This window comes from Patella vulgata, chromosome 9, assembly GCF_932274485.2.
Source record: "Patella vulgata chromosome 9, xgPatVulg1.2, whole genome shotgun sequence".
Classification (NCBI taxonomy): domain Eukaryota; kingdom Metazoa; phylum Mollusca; class Gastropoda; family Patellidae; genus Patella; species Patella vulgata.
Genome location: NC_065887.2, coordinates 21,612,319 through 21,624,585, shown reverse-complemented (window position 1 = coordinate 21,624,585; position 12,267 = coordinate 21,612,319). Strand labels below are relative to the sequence as shown.

Below are 12,267 nucleotides of genomic sequence, written 5' to 3'. Positions count from 1 at the left end.
AGGTTCCATGTTTGGTCTGGTTCCCCCCTTGTGGAGTGCTGAAGTACGAAGGGAACGAAAAATCGAGATCCCACATACACATTCTTATAGTAAAATATACTCGTTTTATAAACATTTTTAAAACATTGCTTGAAGCTTCTATTCACAACAACATTAAGACATTCTTTCGGCCTTTGCCTTTAAATCAATGAATATCTTAAATCCTAGTAAAGAATATGGTTTAATATCTTTAAATACATCAGTTTTGTTCACATTAACATTTGTATTTGACACTAACTTCAGATACTCATCCACTTAGTGTTATTCCATTATTTCACATAATTTGCTTCAGATAAAAAGCAGTTTGCTGATCTTTAGGATGTTGTATATTAGACTAATCCGTTCAGAGTCCTTGCAATTGTTGATCCCGATGTACATGTAGTATTTGCTTCTGATAATTTGCTTATAAAGTTTATCAATATCCTTCTTAACTATTAATGAAAATTTTCAATTTCTGAATCATTAGACATCAGTAATAGAACCAAATTTAGCATGTTAATCTTAATACAGTGACACATATATCAATATGGCTTCAAAAAGATACCATACTTCATACTTACATGTATATAATATAGATGTGTATATAGATGTGTATATACCTGGGGTAGCAGCTGTATTGTTTTAAATATATATAATATATACATCACGTCTGTTTTAGAACATTATACTTGTAAATCATGTAAGATATAACATTACAAATACCATAATGTACAGACAAAATATCACTCAAAATATTCTCTTTCTAAGCAGTTAGATAAACTTTCTTCTACTAGAATTCATAAAGTAAGCCGCAAAAGAAATGAAATGTGATTTAATGTCTTACTTTTCTGCACCAATTGGGCTAATAAAAACAAACATATGCCATGCAGTGTGCTACTGCTATACGAGGAATTTTGCCCAGGTAGTGGACTTTCCGTCTACTCTTCATCAAATTCTAACTGCCAAGGCTTCTTTTAACTGTATAGTGGGGAATTCTATGGGGAAATGTGCAGTTTCCTATTTTGAGGTTAATCTAGACTACAATAGACATTAGATGAATGTGCTCCAGATATTCTGAGAGGGAAAGAGTTATTCTTATAATGTAAGAGTTTATATTTTACGTTGGTCAAGTAATACAATTTCTACAATTCAGAGGGGTAATTTTTATTTGCCAAATCTTGCCCAAATGTACATGTAAGCTCCTCTTGCCAAATAAAATAAAATATAATTGCCAAGTAATCCACGACTTCAGTTGTTTAAGTCGAATCCAGCCAGATAAATGAATGATATCCTATAGTGAACAATATGAACAACACCAATACTCCATTATCTTTTCACTCAATAAATATTGAAAATACCCAGCATCAAGAATTTAATTAATTTTCTTCCCATTTAGTTTAGTTATTCCGCTGCTCGGATAATAACACAAGCCATTGCCATCCTGGTGAGGAGCAATCGATCTAAGCCAATAAATCGAAACATGTCTGCATGTTGGCTAATTATCTGTCCTAGAGGTGGCTTTCTAAGCTCGCATGTTGTTTTTTTAATATCGTAAAGTGTATAAAGCATGCTAGCATTATTGATATCAAATGAATAGTGAAATCGCCATGCTTGTACGAGCTGTTCCCATGAAGCAAGGGGGAATTACAAGCATGTTAACTTTGTAATATCAACTGTATACAATTTAAAGTGCATTTTATGTAAACAACAAATTAATCATGATTATTCTTGAGCGTATCAAATAAACATCCATGCAATGATATAAACCGATTTAAACCGCTTCCTGAACAATTATACCAGGTACATTGCTTTTTATTTTTAATTATTGTTATTGTCAGAGCACCAGCAATCGCTATCGCTTTTCAAAACCTGGAATGTTTATCCAAACCTGTATAGCTTATCCAAATCCATATTGCTTATCTAAACCTGTATTGCTTATCCAAAACCGTACAGCTTATCCATATTGGTTATGGTTCTACGTACACATATTGGTTAGCTGTTTAGCTAACACTGAGACTACTTAAAAGACATTCATCCCAATTTGGCTCGTACAATTTTCACTTTCAACAAGAACATAGATAATTAATATTAAAGAATAACACATATGCATCTTGACAATTATTGAAACTCAAAGAGAAAACTCCTTGAAAAAGCACTTGCACAACTTGAGGTAATTCTTAAAATGTCCATCTCAGAGATGGATTGACAGATGGGTCTCAAATTTTTCAATCCATCTAATTTACCACCATCGCAACAAATCGAATACAAAGATAAATTTCCAGTTTTCAGCAATAAGTGATTGCCCTGATTTTTCTGAGAACCTCAATTTAAATGTATCTTTTATGTTTAGACCAAATAATAAGATCAGACTGATAGATTAATTAAAAGGAAGAATGGCAGACGCCTAGTACACTATCTAACACTGTAATATATATATATATATATATATATTTTATATATGTAGTCTGATTGCATCAACATTTTACATGCTGGTGAAATAAGCCATACATATAAAATAAATTAAATTATTTCAACTTATTGTAGTTACATTTCGAAGGTTACCATAACACAAGACAATCTATCATCATTACTTGTTTAGACCATTCCAACATTTATAATATATTATCATGTGAAAAATACACATCTTCATTAAATCTACATCAATACATCAGGAGGCCAATAAACATTTTCCTTATTTAACTTTAACACAAATAACCGCTGAAAGATAGTGTGGCATTTTTTGAGGGGTTGGTTTTGTTTGGGTTTTTATTTTTTTATTTTTTTTTTGGGGGGGGGGGGACTAATCAAGCAGTGATCTAGAAAGGAATTTTAGACAGGAATGAAGAAGCATACATATATCAATTTGTGTAGACACCCTATTTAACTCAATGTTCAAAGATAAAAATGAATTCGCCCTCAGTAGTTGACTGAACTATCTAAGACATCAAGAATCTGCAGAAAAAAAAGTGCTGAATAAAAGAAATAGATTATCCTTTAGTAGTTGACTGACCCATCTAAGACAGACTAGTATATAAATATACCTTCCGACGAAGATAGACAGAACCTCAATTCAGATCTTAAGGCCAAGATGCTGCTCCTAAAACGTCACTGTTCAATGTAATAATAGTTGTTATTGTATAATTTCTAACAATGTACACATGCCTTCTGTTGTAGTCAAATCAATAGCTATGTAGGTACAGTTTTATCGATCTTACAAATGAATATGATTGTCTTTTCATACTTCCTTTTATTTTCATAACCTTATATTATCCTGCTATTGGTGATCATTTTCTTTCTGTAAATTGGCCAGACTCAAACTCTTATTGGTATTCCCAGATTGCTTCAGGATAATTTGACTGTTTTGTTTGACAGACCGTAATCTGAATTCTTTCTTGTAAATAGAATAAATGAAATCAATATCTATTGTTATTCATGAAGAATAAAGTAAATTTCGTTAAAAAAAGAAAAGATTCATAATTTGAAGTAGATATAAACAGATGTTTCGTGATTAAATTATATTACATTACCATTATATTTACCATGTTTGTGACTAGATCTGGTGAAATGAGACACACAGGTATTGAAAATCAAAACACAGTTTACCATGCATCAATTTAAATTCTGTATTCAAAAAACTTCAAAATGGTTAATGGTATGTATATGTATTAATGGTTGGACACCATAACATTCATTTTCAGAAAAAAAGAGACAGAAAATAGTTAACACAACCAAAGCAAGAGATCATCACAATGATAAAAATCAAAACTTTTGTATATTTCTGTCAGTTTCAACAAATAAAATTGAAGCTGTTTTTTTTAACATTTAGCCAGAACTGGTCACATATTTGGACCAATATCATAAATATATGTGATTAATTGATCTAGACAAGGCTCTTTTCCTGTTATCTATTCTCGCATCCTGAAGTGGATACAGGTATCCCCATTGTATAACAGCAAGGCATTCTATAGTCTACAGAACTACCATCCAAAAAAAAAGAACCAGTCTAATTTTACATACTGGTTGAGAAAATGAATTAAATAAATGTCGTAAACCAAAACAATTTTTGGAAGTTGGTCAACAAATTGTATAGTAAGCTGATAAGTAAATATTATGTATGTGTCACAAATCATTAAAAAATTCAACACACAACACCCAATATAGAAGGGTTTTTTTCCTTCAAAAATTTAAGATATTTTGAATTCCTTTTCACCAGATGAAAAAGACTTAGCAACTTTCAATGCTAAAACTGGACGACTTACATAAAAAAACATCCTTAAACTTCAACAATGTTTAAAGAAAATTTTTAGCCAATGTCAACTGAGCAAAAAACGACACAACACTTTTGGGGGAGTATTTTAGACGAATGATTTAGAAAGCTTAGAAGGAATAACATTGCTCCACGCGAGTCTTAAGTAAACAGATTTTCTTGTTTGTGTGAATTCTAACTAACCAATGCTTAGGTAATATTTAGATAACGTTTTACCGTATAAACGTTATGTTACCGTTCTGCTGTGTATGTAGACTGTGGTTGTGTCATGCCTAGAAACTCAGAGACATCATGTTGTACTTACAAATACAAATTGTCAACAACAATCCCCTCGGGCATCCAAACTCTTACTTATTTATTTAAACCAAATTACACTCTTTTACATATCCTATACCGGTACATACATTTTGGGAGTATTTAGTATCATTCAACCCATAAAATATTTTTGGAGTGTTATCCATGAAATATTTTCTGAGTATCTAATGTACATAATTTGACATTACCAATATTGTTATGAGTTAATAACTTTAAGTAAGCTTATGTAAGATACAACTGATAGACAAATTTTTAAAGGGCTGATGGATGATCCTGCTGGTGGCCCCTCCCTGAGCTTGCTCCTCTAGCCAGTACGAGTAACTTCAGCTTCTGAAAACCCAAGTTCCAATTATTGCTTCAGTAAGCTACTGTTGATGACAGGTGTCATGTGTGAGTCAGTGTATGCTTAATTTCTATACCACCTAATACCACCTCTCACTTAAAACTATTTTCTTTGTAATTGAACAAACAAATCAATTTACTTGTGGAATATCACATTAAAAATAGTCTACTGTATATTTCGGGTGGTTTTGCATCAGTTACCTATATGTACAAGTGATACAGACTATTTTGGACAGACATACATGTAGCTTGGCTGTTAAATGTCCGTTTTGTTTGGTAAAGTAATAAAAATAGGAGTATGTATTTAGAGTAAGAAGTGATTACATACCGCAGTCTGTTCATGTTTTAACAATACATACACAGACACTTTGTAAACATAATTAGCACAAAGCTTGTAAATTAAACGGAATTGTTTGCAGTCCCCACTATATGTTGTACGATGAATTGTAAGAATTAAAACAGAAAGTTGAAAAGATGACGTACATTCGTTTTCTTTATCAGAAAATCACGATTTTCAACAAAAATACCACAAAATCAACTCCCTCTCTTCAAACTGTTGAGGGTCACATTATAGTGTAGCTTTTCATTAACTCCTCGAATATCCACCTGATTTAACAGTTGGTATCTTTCTTCCCAAAAATAATGTTTTTGCTTACATTATGTTTGTTCATATCAAATAACAATGTCCAAAGATAAACAAAATAACAATGTCCAAAGATAAACAAAATAACAATGTTCAAAGATAAACAAAATAACAATGTCCAAAGATAACAAAACTTTGGATGTACATGTAGTTTCAGAAACCCACTTTGGAACAGAAGAAGGTTTTTACATGTACATAGAGGCCTATTTTCCAATCTAATTCAGATATCTTGACTAAAAATATTGTTTAAAAAAACCCCAAATAAATGAAAGCAATGAAGAAATCAGCAAATCACTAATTAATCACTTTTAAAAGTTCCACCCCACAAAAACCTATGTTTATAATAGATTTGAAAAATAAAACCCCTAGTAAACGTTTTTAATTAGCTTGTTATTACAGATGTATAAGAGCAGTATTCTTTTTTTTGTCGATCAAACATTTCAAAATTTCCGTTTCATTAATTTTTTTGATTGTCACTTTCAAAATAACAAGCCAACAGTGAGGCTGATGTCCCCCGCCGAAATAGGAAAATAATTAGAGGACACATATAAATTTATCACAAATTATCTTTTACAAAGTATTGAACAATCAAACAGTATATCTTTACTTATAGTCTAAGCATATTGTTTATCTCTGCTTACCATAAGCGGAACGGACAGACAGACAGACAGACAAACAGACAGACGGACGAACCCATTTTAATAGTTCCCTGCTTTCTTCGAAAGACGGGGGACAATCAAAGTAGGAGAGTTATTGTTTTCCAAAGTCTCGACCAATCAAATTGCGTATCGCTCTGCTTACCCTGAGCAGAAAATGCTCATTATCAAACTTAGTCAAGGTATTACTGTAATGAAACTATACACCAAGTTTCATCAATCTCACTTAATTAGAACTAAAGTTATCGTGTCCCAAAGCATCAACCAATCAAATTGCTTATCTCTGCTTACCCTAAGCGGAAAATGCTCATCTTCGAACTCCATCAAGGCATTGACCTAATAAACACATACACCAAGTTTGAACATTCTAGCTCAATTAGGAAGAGAGTTATTGTGTCCCAAAAAGTGTGACGGACAGACAGACGGACGGACGGACGGACGGACGGACGGACGGACGGACGGACGGACGGACGGACGGACGGACGGACGGACGGACGGACGGACGGACGGACGGACAGACAGACAGACAGACAGACAGACAGACAGACAGACAGACAGACAGACGGACGAACCCATTTTAATAGTCCCCTGGACGAACCCATTTTAATAGTCCCCTGCTTTCTTCGAAAGGCGGGGGACAAAAAAGATGTGAGCAAATTTCAAAATACCAATGTATTTAATTGTATTATTAGAATTTGTTACATTGTTGAGAATTTAAAATATCCTTCAAAATAAAAAGTAAGAATCTCAAAATTTCATTTTTGTTGACAACATCAAATTCAATTGCCATGTTTGCAGATTTAAAAAGTACGAAAAAACATGACATGGTGAAAATTAGCGAGGAATTTGAAAAAGACGTAGTTAAAACTTGAAGGAAAGCCAACAATCTGAGGATTTAACCTTGCAAGAATTAACACAAGAACTTAACATACAAACATTATTACACAGGATAAACTAACAATCCATTCATAACCTTAATCTCTAACAAACACGTGCCTCTATACCCGCCCTTTTAAGACATACATTTTTTTACCCAATTACTGTGTCTCGATTGGCTTGCGTCAAGTCGATTAAGCTAACAATAAACAATATATTAACCTAATTTAATTAGGTAACACCTCGTTACTAGTCACCTTTCTTCAGGTCGGACAAACTTTTGTTTAATTATTTTCTGACCTTTTAATGCAAAAAAATATTTCTTCAAGAAAACTTCCCATTCTCATTTACCTACATGCAAGCTTTTGTTAGGATTGTTTTTATTGTATTGGTAAATCATTTTTCTAAAGTTCAACAAATAAATTAAATATTTATACCAATATGAATTGATATCCAACAAATTTGTTTGCTGGGTATACTGGTATATACAATTCATGTATAATTACTGTTTTTAGAGCATTTGGTAGCAGGGTCTTGACATCACAAATTTTTTTTTTGTCTTCGCATTAAAAGTTTTTTTTAAATTAACTTACGGATTGTTCTGTACTAGAAAGAAGCACATTGTACATGGTAAGAGCCACCTACTATAGTTAAAGAGACATAGTTTTTGTACCATCCGAATGATTAGACATTGCCCTTGCCCGGCCCTCCATCCTGCACCATAGACATGGGGAAACCACGCTAGAAAATCACAGGGAACTTCTTGACTAACACCGGGATCAAACCCCAGACTTCCTGGTTAGTGAGCCAGTGCCTCACTCACTGAGCCACCGTGGCTCCCATGTTGTAAAATGAGCAATTATATCAAGACGAGTTTAAAGAGACATGCACAGATAATAATTTGTAATATAAAACGCATCAAAGGGTTCAACGTGGGCTTAATCATCGCCACATGACGCAGGAGCAAGTACATAGTCCAGGTGAAAACATCTATATTTCTTCCCCGGTAGACCGTATACCTGTAGTTTTGTTAAACGTCTAATGTTACATAGAACAGGAAATCCCATTACACTTGAACACACACGCATCTACTGGCATTTACACGCACAGACGACAATTATGCACATGTGTTCTTTTATTCTGGCACTATTCCAGTACCATGTTGCTTTTTTGAGCATCTATGGCACCAGGTTCCATAGGAACTAAAATCACGAAATCTTAAATAAATTTGAAGCATGATTATGCTATCAAAATCTTGATGTATTTTTAACCTTTGGATCAAAACTCAGACTTCATGATCTCAACAGGAATGTGGCTATTTTTAACATGAATGTTATTTTATTTTTGGCTGTAATGTAGTAATCAGTACATGTTCTGTAGAAATCAAAGTTAAAAATTTTGAACACCTTAAAACCAGCCAAGATAAATTGATAAATAAAGGTGAGCTGAGATGTGTATAATTTTGAGACTTTCAGAAATTATATTTTGCATTTGATTTTGCAAAGTTAGTGATTTGGCTAGAGCAGTAGTAGAATTAAATGGCTATCTTCCATATTTAATCTTTGTAAACATCCTAATCACAAATAAGATTTCTTGACCATGGTCTCTTGTACAATCATGTAATTGATAAATGGAGGTTGATTCAACAAAGGTACACCAACTCTCATCCCCTGAATGACATATTTCAAATGCCATAAGTATTAGTATTAAATTAATAATTATGGCTTACGTATTAAATGTAATCGATTGTGTTAGCTATGAAATGAGGGTAAAACATTTATATTTGTCTTTTGCTTGGTATGCTCGTTTTTAATGTTTGTCATATTAAGCAATAGTGTAGATGAACGTGTATGCATGATGTTCACGAAGGGAGAAGTCAGAAGACATTTAAATTTAAATTGATATTAAGCGGGTGGGTGTAGTGCACAGCAAAAGAATTTTTTTGCTCAATAGTGCCCACCACTCCACCCAACCCCAGGCTAGACATGTTTGGCATCAATTTGTTGATTTATCACAACAGAGATACAACTTAAATGCCAGGGAATCTAATTGACAATACTAAGTTCAAACATGACAGTGAGCCCTAATTTTACATGACCACAGACCAACATCTGCAAAACCATTAGATACATGTTCATTATGATCAGTAAGATGATCATGTGATCAATAAAAAAACAAATATACCCTGCCTTATGCAATTCCCTCATCACAATGTTAAGCTATAAGATTTAAATTGGTTAAAGATGATGGCTGAAATAATGCTCTAACAAAATTTACATTACTGGTAGTATAAGCATTTGAAGTCATCCACTTGATGTACCATTTCTGTCAATCAAGCCAACCCTTTTCTTAAGACTCTTATTAATTAGTAATATCTGTCTTCATAAACTGGTCAATCAGTAAATTGTTACTATATATGCTGTAGATTTTTCTTACCTTCATAGGAAATATAAGAAATTAATTGTTCCCTTCCTTCAAGGTATTACTGTGTGTGATTAGTACAGAAGTTAGCAGTAAAACTATTGTGTATTTCAAACTGTTCAGATTCTACTCACTGTACAGCTTGCACTGATAATATCAAGCTGTTAATACTGTACATAATGTAATAAACATTCTTCTTTCAGTGAGATTTTATAAATACAGAGTAGAGAGAGAGAGAGAAATGGGGTTTAATGACACAAACTAGGTCATTTCGTGACTAACACGTGGTTTAATTTTATTTCAATAATTCGCTTGCGCGTAGGGGTCTTTAGCAGTGGGAGGAAACTTATTCATGGAATAATGAAATGAAATGAAATGGGGTTTAACGTCCTACTGTTCTGCTCCTAACCTGGGCTAATGAAGATGTGCATACACCATACAGTGTGCTATGAGGGAAATTTTACCCGGGCGGCGGTGCTACGGCCTACTCTTATATCGAATTCCGACTGCCAAGGGATCTTTTACGTGCACGCCAATGTGTACACGGGACCTAGGTTCTTCGTCCCATCCAAACAATTAGACAGCTGTCCTTGTCAGGCCCTCCGTCCTGCATCATTGACAAGGGGAAACCACGCCAGAAAATCGGGATGAACTTTCTCAGCCAATGCAGGGATCGAACACCCGACCTCCAGGCTAAAGAGCCAGCATCTTACCCACTTAGCCACGTGATCCCCTATTCATGGAATAAGAATTCTAACATAAGTTTTTTTAATATTTTTAAAAAGATAATTAATTGCTATAATGTTTTGTTTCACATCTATTATTTGTTTTTTCAAGAGCAATATACATGTACAAGATTCAGACAAACTTATCGTAATGGTATTAATACAAAATAAGAGGATTTTCTTTTCCTATTCTTCAAGTGAAAGTGTGTGTCCTGTGTTTTAGATTGATTATGTAAAAGATCCTTAGGCCTTGACAATTGGAATTTAGTTATTGCCCTTGAAATCTTCTCCCAAGATTTGTGTTGACAGATACTATATTATATCTCATTCACTCATTCTATAGAAATAGAAGAAAAAACTTTATTCCATAAAAAAAACCTCACACGATTATGTGCATACATGACTAATTATAATAAACTACATGTATACAAACATGGCTATGGGAAGACAAAGATATAGTTACGATAATGTAAATGATTGGTGTAAAAAAGCTCCCAAGTCTTTGATACTTCTACATTTTTGTCCAACATTAATATTTCAAATTGTTGTGGAATCGTTTAATTCATTAAAAGTGGTTCTTGATATATAATTAGTCTGGATGTTTTTCTGCAGGATATCAGACAAGAATTTCATCTTCTACCGCCTCGCATATATCTTAATTTATGTGAAAGCACTGTTAATATGTACATTACGGTATTGATATGTAGTAAAGTTACCAGAGAAACTTGAGACTCTTGGTATAAGAAAGAAAGATGGAGGTATAGGTTCCCTTACACTCAATTCACAGAAATATTGGCACCATAATACAACACATTGATATACACAAACTATAGCCTTTCATTCATTCATACATACAATCCGATGTGATCATACACATTTCTGAAGGTCTAACCATATCTAGTGAAAGGCAGGAATGGGTTGGATTAACCTTCTCACCCCAACACAATAATCAGATAGTTATAAGATAATCTCTCTCTCTCTCTCTGCTTTCACTTTAATTGTTGTTCTGAATTAAAATAGATTAATCAAATAAATCTGGATTATCGGTGGATCAAGAAGAACTTTCAGGTCTTTTCAAGCCCAGTTCTCACTGGACAACGGAGGCGTCTATGGGGCTGACATGGCAAATGTGAAGTGCTTTTGTTAGATTTTCGGATAGGATAAAAAAATAACTGAGGTCCTGTGCACAAATAATAAATGCAAATAAGAAATCTCTTGGGAGTTGAAATTTAAAAATAATTAATTGGCAGAAATGGTACTGCCTGGGCAAATTCCCCCTTCACTAAGCAGTAAAGTGTTGAGATGTTAAACCTCGTTCCATTCAAAACACCTTATTCAATGTGACTGTAAGTGCATATGAAACAACTTTCTTTTAACACAGTTACATGTATTATGCCTACACTCAACATTCTTGCCATAGATCAAAAGAGAGTTCCACACTTATTCAGCCTCTCCACTTCAGGTAAAAGGTACGATATATAATACAATATAAATAGGGAGAGCTTGGAATTTTATCATTCATTCTATAAATATTTTCAAAATGTCTTTGATGTAAATGCCAGGATAAATCTAATATGTTTATTATTTCCATTTAAAACCTACTAGAAATTAAAGAAAAAAGAGGTATTTTCTAAAATGTGAATTGAATAAATTTTAGTTCAGATTATGCATGTACAATTGAGATGGGACCAAAACAGAAGATTCATAGATACAGCTCTGGATTATCCATTAAAGATGCATTATGTAAGAATTAGATAAAGGGTTGGCCGTTCATGCTATAATAGTTCAAAATTTGATCATGAAACTGCTTTCTTCCATTTCTTTGAAAAATAAAATAAGAGTCAATTACAGACCAACACAAACACTAGTCTCCTTGTAATTTCTTTCCAGTCATTGGTACCAGACTTCAAGCGACAAATTATTTCTGATGGGCTAAAAGTAGATCACACATTGAGTTATCATATTAATACCCCTACACCTTGCCCCCATCTTATTCCAATGCAC

The 12,267-nt window shown here is 33.4% G+C and overlaps 1 protein-coding gene across 3 annotated transcripts in view; it reads right to left on the bottom strand.

Annotated features, from left to right (window-relative positions):
• Positions 1 to 12,267, bottom strand: part of LOC126831678 (ras-associated and pleckstrin homology domains-containing protein 1) — an 89,692-nt gene that overhangs the window by 53,558 nt on the left and 23,867 nt on the right. The window contains exon 1 of one of the 3 annotated variants that reach the window (XM_050562305.2): positions 9,554 to 9,668. The exons of the other annotated variants lie outside the window; for them this stretch is intronic. Within the exon in view, the coding sequence (XP_050418262.1) occupies positions 9,554 to 9,559 (6 nt within the window). The 5' untranslated portion in view covers positions 9,560 to 9,668. Of the gene's footprint in view, positions 1 to 9,553; positions 9,669 to 12,267 lie in introns of those variants that run through there. 3 annotated transcript variants of the gene reach the window in all.